We start from the raw sequence: 15,774 nt of genomic DNA on the forward strand, positions 1-15,774 counted from the left end.
AGGACTTACTTTGAATCTAGTGGTTTGACCTTCGAACGATTCGTGCTTATACATATAGTGTACGCTATGTGAACTACCTAATGATCTTGTCTTGGAGGGCATAGTAAAATACACGTATGTCTTAGGTACCTATCCTTGGAGTAGGTTAATACGTACAATACATCAAGTACCTAATATACAGGTACGCATAGGAGAGAATCAGAGATGCACCGCTAATTGCTCAACCATCTCCACATGAATTGTGCGCTCTCACAATTATATATTCGGTTAGATCGGGAGTCCGATCTTGAATAGTAATTCCCATGTAATTAATTCCCACTCGATTTACATAGATGTTGTACATAATGTAGAGCGATGTTGCGCCTCCGTCCCGATCTGCTGGTTTATTAAATCGGATTTGCGGGGAAGATTGCGAATTCGAAATCCATATTTGTTTGGATGGCCCCCGGTCCACACTACGCTCGATTAGAAAACGGGGATTCAAAGAATATCCGTGCGGGCTGGCGGGCGGAATTTCGGATGCGCAATTTGAAGCGGAAGGTGTCTGGAACTCATGGAATCGAAAAGTTATTGGCGGAAGGTTTCTTTACTATGTTTCATTATCGGCCGTTTATCTTCTATTCCCACTGCCGACGAACTTCTACATGCTACATAATGCCTCGTAGTTACTGGGTTGGTAATTTCAGATTGAAACTAGCATCGCACGATAATACTAAAAATTGAAGCAATCTGATGCGGGTGAGCGGCTGCGAGGGGGCGAGGGGGCTGAGTATGATGAGGCGTAAGGGTTGGCGAATCCTTCATCAGCCCTAGCAGGCGAATGCAACTATCATAGAGCACCATAATAGTCTAAATATGTTAAAATCTGTACATAGTGACAATATACGATTCATCGACTTATGTACGATCAACGGTCTTTTCGGTGTAGTAATTATAGAACCCCTTATGTGACCATGCATGTATTACTTAGTAGATTTGCGGCTTCGCTGAGACTAGACAGCCGTCGAGACCTTTTGTTTCTCGGCGGTTTACTACAAAATAGGCAAGACGATAGAGAGCAGGTAAGACGATGAGCGATAAGCTATCGGCCTCCCTATTTTAGTAAATATAGTAGAAAGGGGCAATTTTAATGAGTATGTCTCTGTGTAAGCAAGTAATCCTTACCTTATACAATCAAGCCCGTCTTACACTATAACAAATCATAGGGAGATTTGAATGTGGTTATTGGTAATTCTTAAATGATGGAATTTTAACTGGAAGTAAGGGAGTATGTTGTAGTGAAGGATCATGGGATTTTAGATCTTAGACCAAATAAAAGCATTTAGGTCTAGCCCGTATGACAACATAAATATAGTAAATCTTAATAGATATAGACTGAACCTAATCTTCATGTTGGTCGTAGGTCGAGGAGCGAGCGTTCCCGTTGGCGATGGCCTCAAAGACTACTAACAACGGCTTTTCACCCGGCCTCGTTAGCGTGTCGCATGTGCCGCATCTTCTTCTGCCAACATAGAAATTCTCACGGATGTCTAGAACGCCACATGGCAAGAGATTGCCGTTTTCCTAGCAAACATCCCATCCCATTGGTCCAACTAAAACCTTGTAGTCGTAGAGCTTGGTTCTTCCCCGGATCATCTACTGTCAAATTGTGATACTAAGTTGTACAGACGGCTTCGGTAGTCATCCCGCCGCGGTTCGCCGGCCATTTTGGTTCGGCAGCAATACAGGCTAATACCCCAGATGTCGATTAATTGTAAATAGATTAGTCTTCCAAATTCTTCTTCTCGGAGGCCGCTTTTGGGTTTGCCTTAACCATAGCAAGCCGAATGAACTGGGCATTTGCTCTAGTTTGTGCTGGATTTACTCAAATCACTTTGAAAGTTATTAACATGTACTTTAACTTAGGTACCTAAGGTACGGATTTCGTGGAAGCTTTCCAGTGCGCTCGTGAACCTTATTCTCGTCAAATCCCCAATCGATCTAAATTCGATGGTGGTGTAGTGTAAATTCCGTGTCATATTTCTACGTCATGAAATAACATAATCCAACAATTGTCCTTTTGTGAGAGTTAGGGTTCTGAGCGGCAGCAAGCTGCAAGTCAGCGGCGGGTTAACAATGAATTGGGGCCAACACGTCCTCCCAGCCCACCCAGGTGGGTTGCTAATAATAACCACCCTAAGCCATGGAGCCTTTCCAAATAGGCTTCGATTGGTGGAGATGGCGTTGAAAAGCCAGAGGCTGAGAGGATCAAGCTCTTGAGTTTCGTCAGGGGGATTCGACTACTGCAATGTAGAATGACGAGATAGGATAGATAGTTTGACAACACAATAATCCCCATTTCTGATGCATTACGGTACTTGAGGTGGATATTCTATTCTGCTTAGAATGCATACTCAGATAAGAGAGACTGATGCTGTAAGAGGCAAACACTTCCGGTAAGGTTTCGTTAACGATTTGAGTAAATTGATTAATTGAATGTGAGAGCTGGACAATTTCGAAAAGGGATGTAACACGAGGCTCCGGGCTACCAATACTAGGTACTAATACCGCGCCGGGCCGGATGATAGACCTTAGACCTAAATATTAGATATTAGATGGAACTGAAGGGAAAAGGGAAGTTCCAGTCTGCCAGTTCAACGGTGGGAAGGGCACAGGCACGAGAGGGCCGGCGGTACTTGGCGGTAAGGAGTTCTAATTCGTCTCGGTGGCTTGGTACCACAGATCCACTTGCCTTGTTCAGATCTATCAACCCCTGGCATTCTCTCTTGCCCCCGAAATCCTAATCCTTGTCGCACAGAACCAGACATGGGAAGGTGCACAGCACAACACAGAAACTAGCGCAGGGGGGTGGTACGTAGCCCTTCCATGGCCCCACTGATGGCTGACACATCCGAGAATTAACAGGGGGCGATTTCTGCCTCAGGCACTCATCCTTGTCGCACAGAACCAGACATGGGAAGGTGCACAGCACAACACAGAAACTAGCGCAGGGGGGTGGTACGTAGCCCTTCCATGGCCCCACTGATGGCTGACACATCCGAGAATTAACAGGGGGCGATTTCTGCCTCAGGCACTCAACCCACCTCCTTACTAACAGGACACGTTGAACATAAAGAGAGGCGCTTGTCTCCCCATCCTGCTCAGTCGCTAATACTCACTACCAAACCAAGCACATTCACCACCTAACAATCCACCATTCCACCAATCATAATATAATTAACTTCAAGGCCAGTGGCCACCGTGTCCTTATTGCTTTCTTACCGCTACTGCCTACTATCATTCACCTGACTCGGTAGCCTCGGTAGCCTAGCCTGAGTCACTCACGTACCCTTGTACCCTAGCTACTGCTAGACAATGCGCTGGCAGAGGTGAACCTGCTGTTATTTGTATTGAGGAATTAGGACGGCACCTCTCTACTTTCAGCTTTAATTCATTATTATTATCTTCTGCGGCTACAGCCTTGCTTGATCTTAAAATTCCGGAGCAAGCTACTAGAGAAATTAGCTTGCATCCGGCTTGCATCCAGTTTACGCAATCAGAAGACCTAAAGTCCTCCTATCAACAGCCAAACCAAACTAATAAGATGGCTACTACCTGGGAAAGTCAACAAACCACGACGTCGACTCCTCAAGTCAAGTTTGAGACCTCTCCTGCAGAGTCTCTTATGTCAGTACCTGGCGACGCGTATCCCTCTCTATTCGCTACGCCTTCTACATTAAACCCCTTGGAGAGCGTCATGACTCCTCAATCGTTTGTGGAGGAGGGGTTTGCGGACTCGGCCACAATACAATCTACCCCGTCGCCGGCTCCTGAGAGTTCCGAAAAGAAGCCGGTCAAGAAGCGGAAGTCGTGGGGCCAAGTCCTCCCAGAGCCTAAGACAAACCTACCCCCGAGGTATGATTACTCGCTTATAACCGGATAAGTAAGAAGCATATTCGGCTAACATAGAACAGGAAACGGGCAAAGACCGAAGATGAGAAAGAACAACGACGAGTCGAGCGAGTCCTCAGGAATCGCCGTGCTGCCCAGTCTTCTCGGGAACGTAAGCGTCAAGAGGTGGAGGCCTTAGAACAGAGGAATCACCAGCTAGAAGAGCTTCTGCGCAACCAGCAGAAGACGAATGAAATGTTGATGGATGAATTAAATAAACTCCGACGAGGATCTGGCGTCAGCCGTAGCTCGTCCCCTTTAGATGGCTTTCAGCCTTCTCCCCTGACTTTATCTCAGCCGTTATTTGGTTCATCTCAAGATGGCACGGCACAAGACAAGTCCGGCATGATCAATGACTTTATCCTCATGCCCGAGCAGGACGGCACTGTCGATCCTGCCTCTCTATCCCCCGAATTAACCCCTGTCCCTGATGACACAATTCCCGAAACGTCGACGACTGAAGAGGTCGCGACGGTCCCCGCTTCTGCGACTACTTCCGACGAGACACAACATCCAGCAGCGGTGTTGTGCGGCCAGCAGTGTCCGTCGGTGGAAGTTCCGCAGTCGTGGAAGGCCTCGCGACAACCGTCGCCTCCAGTGCTGTCACTCTTACTACAGCTTCAAACGCTACTGATGGCCTCTTCGGTGATGCTTTCAGCCTTTCGACACCCTTTGATATTGATTCGTGGAGCGTTCAAGGCCAATTTAGTCCTTCATCCGACCCCCTCGATTTTGAGTACAATAATCTGGCTGGTAACTCGACCCCCCAATTTCCAGATTTCGACTTCGACCAATTCCTCAGCACCGACGACGTCAGCGGCGCAGCTCCAGGCGCGACCGCGGGAAGCGACTCGGTTGTCCAAGAACACCCGGACCCAGCCTTCAGCCTCTTCGACTCTGAGAATCAAAACCCTTCAGAAGCTCTTAACCAGCAGCCCCATCTTGGCGCGTCCGCTCAAGGATGCGACGATGGGGTTATTGCGGTTGGTGTCTGAGAAGGGACGCGATGACCGAGTCGAGGAGCTGGCAGTTGGATCCCCGGGTATCAAGGGCGATCAGAGCCGTGGACCGCAGACGTGGCCAGACGGCACCAGCTTACCGTCGCGAGAGGTATTGCTCACATTACTATGGGCAATCACTGTCGAAGAACGGAAATTATTAGTATCGGAGGAGGCCACTATAGCCTCCTCGCCAGACTCTAGACTCGGATTATCAAGCGTCCCTGGAGAACAGACACCAACACAAAACTTTGTATTATCGGTGACTACCACATCAAAACGGGAAAGAGAAATGACGGAACTAGGTGGCAGGAAGCGGATTAGGCTTTCTCCGTAGGTGTTCCGGATTAAAATGGAATTTGGGTACACAGGCGGGCGTCAATGGAGCGGATGTATGATGGCGTGGTTTGCCATTGAAGCTGGACTTGTATCATCACAATATTATGAATTGAGATTTTTATGCTTTCACACACTATCTCTTGGACTCTGTTATAGTGACATGTACGAATTCGTGAAATGACTAAAAGTTATTCATCTTTAAGAAACCCGAAGGTTCTAATATCTGTTCTTCAGTCGTAATTCAATATAAGTAAAGGAGATAGCGTTCATTCTCTGAGGTTTTCCCCCGACTACTGTATCTAGTATATGTGTTTGGTGTACCCTCTATTGGTATTGGTACTGCCGAGAAGACAAGAATTTATCCACAGCCCTTCTTCGACACTATGAAGCCCATTCTTTTTGAAAAGAATTAAAATCCCAGTTGGACGTCTTTTGTTTTCGGACTCATTTTAGTATTATCTCTGATTTTCCTTGTCCTCGGTCAGTACGGAATAACTCAGGGGCGCTTTAGAGCATTTTAATACTGAATGAATAAGGGGCAATGTTCAATCACAATACTACTAGTTAACCTACGCCATTTCAGCAAAAGGCAAGATCTCGTCTCTTAACGAAACGCAACGTCGAGTCATATAGATTAGGTACTTGACTTCCAATTAAAATAGCTTTTTCTTGTATGCGTCTAGTTCTACATCGGCTGGGTTCACGACAAGAGATTGGAGCTGAGATTAAAGGAAAACTACCCGCCAGGGGTGAGTGTATTTGGAGTCTGTTCATTCCCTATAAAAAAGCAGCACCTTCGAGTCCAGCGCGGTGCGGTATATCCATCATGTTTGTCGTTTTCAGTATATTTCCCGTTTTCATCCATGTGCATCTGAATCGTGCTGCGAAGGTCTATGTCCGGCATAGCCACGGAACACATTCGCTCTGTTCCCCCGGCAAAAAAGCAATGTATAATTAGGTAACCTCCACTCCGTCTAAAGCTGCGAAACCTGTTCGCCTTTTGCTTTATAACTTCACCACCCCCCTTTCCCCCTAAACCGTGAGTTGTTGTGTGATGGGGACCAACCCACCTTACGTAGCGTAGTCCCACTCAATCTGGGTGCGGCCAACGGTCAGAGGCGCGAGGGACTCGAAGACGGCAGGCGAGACGTCGATGGAGTTCTCGCTGCAGCCGGGGCACTTGTCGACGACGGTGGCGAGCGCGGACTTGCCGCCCATGTGGATTTGGATCTGCTTACCGCAGGCCTGGGAATCCGCGGCGAACTGGGCGGGCGATAGCGCGACTACCATGTCCGTTTCCGAGTTCGTCTGGCCGCAGGATCCGAGGCCGGGCGTGTAGTAGGTCATGTCGCCGCTGAGGGCAACGGCGTAGCTCGCGACGCAGGATAGGACTGCGAGGGTCTTGGTGAAGGAACCCATTTTGGCTGGTGTTTTAATGATAGTATAGTTGTAGTGATAGTGTAGTTGTAATGATAGTGTATTTGTAATGATAGTATAATTGTAACGATAGTATAGTTGTATGAGAATGTCGATACGATGGGAAGATCTCAAAGGGTCAAATTGGCCGTTGAGATCGTCTTATAACTCTAGCCGTCGAGGCGTTAAAGAGTGAGTTCTCGAGTCGAGAAAACGCAGTTATATCCACTTTCTTAATCGTTGAAAGGAACGGATGGATGCCAGTATGGCAAGGAGAGGCAGCAAGTAAAGAATGACTTGCTAATCCGAAATGACTGGTTGTCTAGAGAATGTGTTTAGAGAATGAACGACAACGAGTGTGATGACGAGGAAGCAAAGAAAAAAAGTTGCATGTCCTCGACGGGTTCTGCCCGTCTTATAGTCATTTTCGAGACGCTGAATCCCGATACGCCATTAATTAACACCTCATCTATGTCAGACCACTGACTACAGCCCAGCACGGCGGGTACCTAGATTTGAATCATGTCAGTCTGTCATCTCACATTAGTTGAAACATCTCGGCTGTCTGCTACGGACCATCTTCCACGGTTTTGGCGGGCGGAGGTTTGTCTCCTAGTGGGCGCGTCTCCAGTTTCCGAGTCAGACGGCTTCGGATAGGAGCTCAAAATTTTGCTCTATTTTCGGGCCCCTGATTATTTGTACCTGACACGTGCCGGTTCACGAGTCAGGACAACCGACTATGTCCGCTTTCGGAAGCAGACGGGCTCCCTCGTCGTTGCGGGAATACTAGATTCGGCATATCCGAGTGAATAGGTAACTGAGACGGAGTTTCCTCCACGAGGTTGGCATCGCCATATCAAGTCTATCGCCTCCGAAAATTTTGACAATCATGCGAACAGTATAGTCTTATATATACCTAGGTATATACTTGCCTGTACATATATATATAAGGACGAAATTATCCGTTTTCATTAACGCCTCAGTTCTTGGCCGTGGGAACTTTTCTCGAGGCTAGAGAAATCAAGTATGAGTCGCACCCGGAGACAGCGTCTGCTCTGAACTAAGAGGTAGTTAATATGCTATATTCTCTTAATGCCCGAAACTCGAAACTGTAGTTGTATATTGTGCTAGGTAGTTATAGAGTTATCATCTTACTTTAGTTGTCCTCTTTAAGAAGATAATGATTCTTTTCAATCAGAGTATAAGACGTTGTGGAGAAGTAATCCTTAGAAGACTTGTATAGTTGATGATTCGCACTAGTTTCTGATACAATATTAGGTAGGTAACTAGGAAAAATAAATGTTTGTCGTGAAGCAAGAGACCTATGCCATCAATTGTGATACATTGAGCAAAGTAGTTGGGTTGGTTTACGTCTGAGTGTAGTCAACATATTATATTCACTGGCGGTTTCGATATCATGGCTTTGAATGCTTGTAGCTATAAGTGTGCGTTCAACACTATGCCTGATTATCTCTGTTAAACTAGTTTATTGCCAGAATTTTAAACCAAAACGAAGCGTATTTATGCCTATAACTTCTGCTAGACAGGAATAAGAATACGTGTAATCTCTAATGTGACGTAGGCAGTCATCCTGTCCAGGGGTGGTTTGACAGCAGACAGCTAAATCCGAATGTGGACTACATTGGCTAGCCTTGAATTAATTTAATATCTCTTGAGTTATCTACCTTGACTTAAGAAGTCGCATTATCATTAAAAATCTCCATCTCATCGCTGGGTGCTTGCTTGCTGGCGATCCCACTCATTGCTTCACCCTCGAACTACTTAACAAACCCCATCGATTTTCGTAAGGATCCATTGTGGCCGCAATTGAATGCCTCGGTTCAGCCGTGAACCTAAGGAACACAAGTAGGTATCATAACGCTGAGGGCTTACGGCTTTTCCTCGCTGGTCAGATGGGAAACATGTCTGATACTTGCGCATTTATGTCGCACGGTTTCCAAAACCACCTGGAGAGGTTACTCGTGAGTTAAACGGCCTAATAAGAAGCAATTCGTATAATATTAAACTTACTTCTTTCCCGTCTCTGTGAAGCAGCAGAACAGGAGTGCGATGGGCCAGCAGATAACCGCGGCTAGCACAGCGACACAGAAGCCAATAGTTGGGCCTGTTCATGTGAGGTCAATACCTTAGGTATGTGAGATGGATAATATTTGTTTACGAATAAGTCGTTTCTATGTAGGGTCAGTGTTCAACTTACCGATGATCTTGATACCGCAGAGGCCAACGCCCCGGCCGCATTGGATGCAGACGACGGGAAATGGTAGTCCGCAGTCAGCCATATTTACATACGCTAATTAGAGCTTGTTGATTGATTGACTCGAGGCTAGAGGCTGGAGGGAGAAGAAGCGGATGTTTGATGGATTAATGGGCTGATGGGATGGATTAATGACGATGATGATGATGCGAGGCGCGACCGGAATGGGGATAGTGTATGGACTTGGCTATGGACTACGGGCAACGAGACGGGATTAGGTACCAGGTAGGTATGTGTAGGTATTTATCATTATCTGCACCGTGCCGTAGAGTACACGTATTGTACATGATTGACACAGGTCAATCTTAGACTGGATCTTGGCCTGGATCTTGGCATGTTTATGACACGGCTATGAATAAGCTGATAAGCTGGGGAGGGCCAATGAGTTTCTGTTTGTTCTCCCTTTTACGTTAGGTACTTAGAGCTTGTCCCATTCACCCATCGGGATTTATACGCGTAAAAGACATCAACGATTGGCACTTTACGGTTCATCGTACAAAGCAATCCACATCGACTAGTTATGCCAAGAAGGATTGCCCAAATTTATGTTACTATTCATGTATAGAGTAACTATCCAGTTGCGACATATTCAAGGAGTGTCCAAGGGCTTTCTGGTTACCTAAGGAGTGTATCTACGCGAGAAACGACTTTCCTGGGCATGTAGTAATAATATCGTGAGTAAACCTGGCCTCCTTAAGCCTGAACAGCGGTGCCCTTGATCTCCAAACGGTGGAAACCACCCTTAGAAGCAACATCCTTCTGCAGCTCTGCCATGCGCTTCTGATCTCCAGTCGGGTCGGAAGACTCGCCATCGAGGGACCAGGACAAGAACGAGTTGGTGTAGTTGGGCTGGAAGTTCTGGTCTAGGACACCCAGGCGCTTGCCGTACTTGGTGACCTTCTCCCAGTCTCGATGGACGTTCTTAAGGTCCCTGGAGAAGTAGGCGAACGAGCGCTCGAAGATCTTGCGGTTCAGTTCGGTACCCATGATAGGCTTGAACTCGACGTATTCGGCGTACGCCTTCTCCGGCTCTGCGATGACGAAGTCGGTCGCGCGCTTGACTGCGCGCATGAATGCGCGGACTTTTTCCGGGTTCTCGGACAAGAACTTCTCGTTACCGATGTACAGGATAGTGCAGAAGCAGCAGCAGCCTAGCTCGGCTAGCTGGTCAATGCGCAGCATCTGGACGTCGCTCTTGGGACGACCTTGGGCGGCGAGCCACTCTTCGAGCTCGACCATCTGGACGTTCTCTAGACCGATACCGGCATCGATCTCTCCCTTGATGATGGCCTTGGAGACATTCATACCGCAACGGACAGCAGTGTAGTCAGCTGGGGTCATGCCGTAGTGAGAGGTAAGCTCATCAATTTGGATCTGCACGGCCAGTTAATGCAAGGCTACAGAGCGAAATGAATATATGAAGTAGGCACCTTTCCAAATTCGCCTACGTAACCGATTCGCTTTCCCTTGAGAGTCGTGAAGTCAGGGGTAATACCGCTATCCTTAAGATACACGACACCCGTGAAAGGCTCGTCGAGTAGCGATCCGATAGACAGGACTGGGAAGTTACGGGCTTTCGCCTATACAACGATTCTTAGCTTAGATTAACCTAATCGATTATCCGATGGCGTCTTACGGCAAGAGTGTGGATCATAGCCTTGAAGCCGAGATCGACCTTTCCGGTGCCGATGATTTCGGTGACATCCTATACGATATGAGCACTGAATCTACGCATGATGCAACATTTCTAGAGCATACACTCGGGTCGTTGGGCTCGAGAAGAGCAACCTTGATGCCCTCGTCTTTGAAGTACCCTTTGGCCTGAGCGAGGTAAAGGGGGGCGTGATACGGCGTGGCGTGCCTACTGGCGTTAGTGAATGCTCATCTCTAGTAGATCTCTTCATGCTTGCCAGTTGGTCAAGAAGGTAATCTTGTCGGTAGACATGATGGATCAGAAACTGCTACAGTTAATACTAAGCTGCTCAGACTAACAGGGGGAGGGAAAGCAGCATGTCCTTTTCGCTGGAATTATCCAGATCAAGTTTGAACGGTGTAATCTCAGCCCTGATGCCTCTCTCCAGTTATACTCACTCCTCAATACGTAGGTAGGTAGGTACCTAGGTATTTAGAGGAGAAAGCTATAACTGGATCGAACAACATCGAGCACCCGCCATGCGTTTGTCCAACGTTACCTTGATACTGAGATAGCTCCATGATGGCAGGTGCTTCCTAAGACCATACCAGTGAGATAATCTGTCGGTGATGTGTGAAACTTTCGAGCTTTGAGCTTGAGCTTAGTTATTAGAAATCGAAGTAAATATCGATGAGAGATTTAAGAAAATTCCGCACGAAAACCTAGAGGGACGACAAGGTCCTTTAATACTTAATAGGAATAGGACAAGATGAGGGGTAAATATGCTCGGTAGGTCACCGATAGTGGGTCATCATGCGGTCCGTCATCATATTGATATAATGGATCGTCGATAGGCTCCTCCTTGAGACTTGAGTTAGGTACATGGTCTTCTAAAGCGACATTGATTCGTCTAAAATCTATTAAGGTGGTCGGTACAAAAAATATTTAACATACGTTAACAGAGAGGATACCGGATTCACGTGTCTATCTGCGTGATATTCTATGGTGTTGATTTACCCGATCCAAAGCGAGACTCCGAGCTTTACTACTGCGATGGGCTGTTCTTCTCAAGGATGTAACTGCCACCACATTGCTGTTAATAAATCGGACGGATTGGCCTTCGGAGTTGATGTCTGGTAATTCCTTTCTCACAACTCGCTTCGATTGTGGGTATAAAGTGACTCTTTCTTCTATGTATACCGTTCTATATAATAATAACTGGGTATGTGATTACTAGCTCCTGACCTTGGTAAATCCTTTTATAGGGATTCACCGGTATCGGAGTAAACCAAAATACCCCTATGATAAAGTCGGCCCCGCGTCACCCACTCTCACGATGCGGAATATCTTCGAACTGGCTGAAGTACCTAACCCTTATAAAGATACAGCCCCAGCTACATCACCCATAGGAAATACACCAATCATATTACATCAAAAATAAGATATAACAGGTACGTATACCTTTAATTTATATAACTGTTATACGAATAAAACATTTATAGTCTACCCAAGTTAGGTCAGGTTAGGTTTAAGGCAGGTTAAGCTATCAATCCATACATCGAACTCGTTAATAGGAAACCTAGAAGGAGACTTAGTACTTTCTCAACCAGGTAGTTATAGCATAATATCACGTCTTTTTACGTACTTTCATAGACATCTTTTAACTTGCGAATCCAATACTCCATCTCTGCGGGCGAGTCTTCAGGTTTGCGTATTGATGCTTGGGTTCTCTTCTCACTTCCCTCACTAAGCCGTATACCCAATTCTATAGCGGCATCTCTTTCTTCCTTCGTTAGTCGTCTGGTTTCCTTGTCGATTACCTATGATCTGTTTCATGCGCTTTTCCCATTATCTTTTCATAAAACTTGAAAGAGACTGCTCTTCCCGATGAAATTGGGCCTGAAATTCTGCTACTAACGTTTCGTAAGATATTTTGAAAGATGGCGAGTATAGAGTGAAGGTATTGTGTATTACCTAGCCGTGTTAAAAGGGGTATGTGCATAAGGGGCCTAAATCACTGCCTATAGATATTTAATAGAGTTAGGCAATCACAACATAGGGGTTAATGTAGGTAAGTATAACCATGTGAAGCTTCTGATTCGCTGGTGAGCGACAGCCTGAGACAAATGGCATACTCGCTCTTATTCTGTGTAATATTTTACTTACTTTCCCCATCCATCTTTTACCATTACCCCAACGCCGACTAAATGGCGAAAATCAGTCTACACATGTATGCTTCTCCAATTCGTAAGCCACGCCAACCCTTGCCAGTCGGCCCGTAGTATAGGTGTATAGCAAAGTAGTATTTTCAAGAATACATCCACTAATAAGGGCCCCTTTTTAATTCGTTTTGCAGTAGTATATGGCATGCCATTTTAAACTCGCCCAACTTGTGTAAGATTCCCAGGCTTTCGCGTAATTATATATGGCCTTACCTTACCCGGTCCCCGTAGATGGACGGCTAAATATTCGCTAGGTATTAAGATCAGATGCGGATACTCGGTCCCCGTTCCCAGATTGTCAGGCGGCGTAGACACGACCAACCCGACTTGTTATAATAAGGGACTAGGTACCGACGCTCTCGCATGTCAGTTCTCCAATTCGGCTTTACCAACTTTGCTACGGCTTCACGTTGAGATCTTGTCGCGATGGCTATCATTGGGGCTAAAGAACATCATGTCGACCCTCGTTTGGCTAATATTGCGAAGGCGGATACGAAGAAATGGTATCAGAAGCCGAACCTAAGAGCACTTTATCTTGTTAGTACCTAACTCCCATTAGATGGTTCGGCGCCATTGGGTAGTCTACATCCATCCTGGTTTGCGCAATGTTATGATGGTAATTCACAGTCAATTATTGTGAAATACCCACGCCAATGCGGATCCTTGTAAAGTCTACGTCCCTTTCTAACATTTACATGCAGATACTGATCCCAGCCGCGATGGGCGTCGAATGGACATCCGGGTTCGACTCCTCGATGATGAACTCCCTCCAGGCTGTGGAGGCTTGGGTTACATGTATGAGGACCCCCCGTACGTGCCCTGGAGCGACTCTTAGCTAACAAGCCGGAGACTTCGACAATCCTACAGAGGGCCGACTTGGTCTTTTAAATGCCATGTATTCCCTCGGAGCCCTGATGGCAGTACCTTTTATTCCCACCATTTCCCAGTATCTTGGGCGCCGTTGGTCCATACTTGTAGGATCGATAGTCTTATGCTTAGGTGCTGGACTCCAGGTATTTCCGCCCCTTTCTTCCTTTCACTTCACCTTGGTAGGGGTGCGAAAACACGATGAAATATTAAACGCTACCTTTATAGACGGGTTCCCAAAACAGCGATATGTTTCTTGCGTCTCGCTGGGTGCTCGGATTTGGTATCCCCCTGGCCATCGTTAACGCTTCCGCGCTTGTTGGAGAGCTAGCGTATGAAAAGGAGAGACCGACTATGACCTCCCTCTTTACTTCTTCTTGGCACGTGGGGGCTATTGTCGCGGCTGGTGTCACCTACGGGACTTTCCAAATGACTAGTACCTGGTCTTGGAGGTTACCCTCTATTCTACAGCTGGTTCCAAGCTTGTGCCAGATATTATCCCTGCCATTTTGCCCCGAGAGTCCGCGATATTTGATCTCGGTCGATCGGAGTGATGAGGCATACGCGATTCTTCAGAAGTACCACAGTGAAGGGGACAATGGCGAAGAGTTCGTACGCCTCGAATTTGCCCAGATCCAAAGCACCATTGCTCAAGAGAGGGAGACAGCTAAGGCGTTCGTGTGGGCTGATGTTTTCCGGTACGCAGCCATCTTGCGTTCGTCTCGCGTATATACTGACTTTATATTGCAGCGATCCCCCGATGAGACGCAGATTTTTACTTGCTGCAATAGTCGGATTCTTTACCCAATGGAGTGGCAATGGGCTTCTTAGCTTTTACAGGTTCGTGTGTTCCTCCATTCAGTTCTGCAAGCTTCCCCTATTTGTTGTCTAGCAACACTAACGGTCAAGTAGTAAGTGAAAATAACCCTCGGATCGACAAACATACATGCTGTCTCTTCCAATTTCCGTACCTCGACTTTCTTTGTCGCTGAGAGGGTTCACGATCATCTATAATGTCTTCCTAACGTATCCCAGTGAAGAAAATTCTAAATCTTGTCGGGATCACGGATAATCGCACTGTTCAGAAAGTCATCTTGAGCAACACATGCTGGGGTTTGATAAACGCTGTCCCCGTAGCCATCGTCGCACCTCTATTACGTCGTCGTATTGGGTTCTTGATTTGTACGATTGGCACAGCCGTCGTTTATAGCGTCTGGACGGTGGCTTCGGCGCGGTTTGCTATCGAGAATACATCGTCTGCCGCAATAGCAGTTCTAGTGTTCATTTTCGCATACTCCCCCGTGAGTTAACCCTCGGCCTCTTTTGTTCGCTATTACGGCTGACATGCTCGCTAGTTCTACAATCTAGGCTGGAATGCGCTAGCATATACTTACTGTAAGTGGTTTATTACTACTCCTTGTTGCACTCACCTGTTCGCCTTGTGAAGCAGGTCATCATACTAAATTAGGAGCGGTTTCATGTGATGATTGCTGACTGAAGCGGGATAGTGGTTGAAATATTTCCATACCAGCAACGAGCTAAAGGGATCGCGGTTGAGCAACTAACGGTCAGGTTCGCTGTCTTCTTCAACACATACGTGAATCCAGTAGCATTAGACCGGATCAGATGGAAATATTACTTGGTTTATTGTGTGTGGATTCTATTCGAAGTTGCGACCGTATACTTCTTATTCCCGGAGACATATAACAGAACTTTGGAAGAGCTCTCGTTCATCTTCGAAGGCAAAGAGGTCCAGGATAAGGTCCAGAACAACGTCGATAAGCAACTCGAGGCCGAGCATACCGACAAAAGAGTCGCTGATGGGATGGAGGAAATAGGGGTTTGAGTGTGGATACAGACCTCAGGCGTCGGGTTGCGAATAAGAGCTACGGTCCTTGTGTAGAATAAAACCTTTCATGGGATGATACGTTCAGTTATCCCGCGTCATATCCGTTGAAGCCGTTCCGCCGTATCCGATGTCGTGGCCGAATCCGAGAGCCGTCCGCCAATACGGAGTTATTGGTATAGCGAATCGGATGAGGTCTTACTTTCACACTTTAGCGGGCACAGATATAGATAGGGCGAATATATCAT

The 15,774-nt window shown here is 46.7% G+C and overlaps 5 protein-coding genes across 5 annotated transcripts; 2 read left to right on the forward strand and 3 right to left on the reverse strand.

The window, feature by feature from the left end:
* Nucleotides 1-3,162: 3,162 nt before the first annotated feature.
* Nucleotides 3,163-5,396, forward strand: F5Y00DRAFT_232168 (uncharacterized protein). Its single transcript, XM_048007129.1, has 2 exons — nt 3,163-3,894; nt 3,954-5,396. The coding sequence occupies exons 1-2, from the start codon at nt 3,584-3,586 to the stop codon at nt 5,263-5,265; spliced, it is 1,623 nt and encodes a 540-aa protein (XP_047866761.1). The 5' UTR covers nt 3,163-3,583; the 3' UTR covers nt 5,266-5,396.
* Nucleotides 5,397-5,928: 532 nt separating this feature from the next.
* F5Y00DRAFT_232170 (RlpA-like double-psi beta-barrel-protein domain-containing protein-containing protein) lies at nt 5,929-7,047 on the reverse strand. Its single transcript, XM_048007130.1, has one exon. It carries the CDS (start codon nt 6,684-6,686, stop codon nt 6,339-6,341), a length of 348 nt encoding a protein of 115 aa, XP_047866762.1. The 5' UTR covers nt 6,687-7,047; the 3' UTR covers nt 5,929-6,338.
* A 1,663-nt stretch (nt 7,048-8,710) lies between these two features.
* F5Y00DRAFT_260284 (uncharacterized protein) lies at nt 8,711-8,983 on the reverse strand (the record flags this gene model as incomplete). The annotated part of the gene is made up of 2 exons (XM_048010995.1): nt 8,711-8,808; nt 8,902-8,983. 2 exons carry the CDS (start codon nt 8,981-8,983, stop codon nt 8,711-8,713), a joined length of 180 nt encoding a protein of 59 aa, XP_047866763.1.
* Nucleotides 8,984-9,651: 668 nt separating this feature from the next.
* Nucleotides 9,652-10,903, reverse strand: F5Y00DRAFT_252138 (NMT1 protein; the record flags this gene model as incomplete). Its single annotated transcript, XM_048009904.1, has 5 exons — nt 9,652-10,332; nt 10,389-10,538; nt 10,595-10,663; nt 10,717-10,819; nt 10,869-10,903. 5 exons carry the CDS (start codon nt 10,901-10,903, stop codon nt 9,652-9,654), a joined length of 1,038 nt encoding a protein of 345 aa, XP_047866764.1.
* A 2,275-nt stretch (nt 10,904-13,178) lies between these two features.
* Nucleotides 13,179-15,546, forward strand: F5Y00DRAFT_268217 (MFS general substrate transporter). Its single transcript, XM_048012214.1, has 8 exons — nt 13,179-13,350; nt 13,515-13,608; nt 13,663-13,826; nt 13,909-14,378; nt 14,431-14,524; nt 14,721-14,981; nt 15,036-15,075; nt 15,189-15,546. Exons 1-8 carry the CDS (start codon nt 13,240-13,242, stop codon nt 15,524-15,526), a joined length of 1,572 nt encoding a protein of 523 aa, XP_047866765.1. The 5' UTR covers nt 13,179-13,239; the 3' UTR covers nt 15,527-15,546.
* The last annotated feature ends 228 nt before the right edge of the window (nt 15,547-15,774 follow it).

The sequence above is a fragment of the Daldinia vernicosa genome (genome assembly GCF_022497035.1).
Source record: "Daldinia vernicosa strain CBS 139.73 unplaced genomic scaffold F5Y00scaffold_13, whole genome shotgun sequence".
Classification (NCBI taxonomy): Eukaryota; Fungi; Ascomycota; class Sordariomycetes; order Xylariales; family Hypoxylaceae; genus Daldinia; species Daldinia vernicosa.

Coding starts and splice junctions, on each gene's coding strand:
- F5Y00DRAFT_232168 (XM_048007129.1), top strand. CDS start 3,584: ATGGCTACTACCTGGGAAAGTCAACAAACCACGACGTCGACTCCTCAA. Junction 3,895..3,953: donor AAGACAAACCTACCCCCGAG/GTATGATTACTC, acceptor AACATAGAACAG/GAAACGGGCAAAGACCGAAG.
- F5Y00DRAFT_232170 (XM_048007130.1), bottom strand. CDS start 6,686: ATGGGTTCCTTCACCAAGACCCTCGCAGTCCTATCCTGCGTCGCGAGC.
- F5Y00DRAFT_268217 (XM_048012214.1), top strand. CDS start 13,240: ATGGCTATCATTGGGGCTAAAGAACATCATGTCGACCCTCGTTTGGCT. Junction 13,827..13,908: donor GCTTAGGTGCTGGACTCCAG/GTATTTCCGCCC, acceptor CTACCTTTATAG/ACGGGTTCCCAAAACAGCGA. Junction 14,982..15,035: donor TCATTTTCGCATACTCCCCC/GTGAGTTAACCC, acceptor CATGCTCGCTAG/TTCTACAATCTAGGCTGGAA.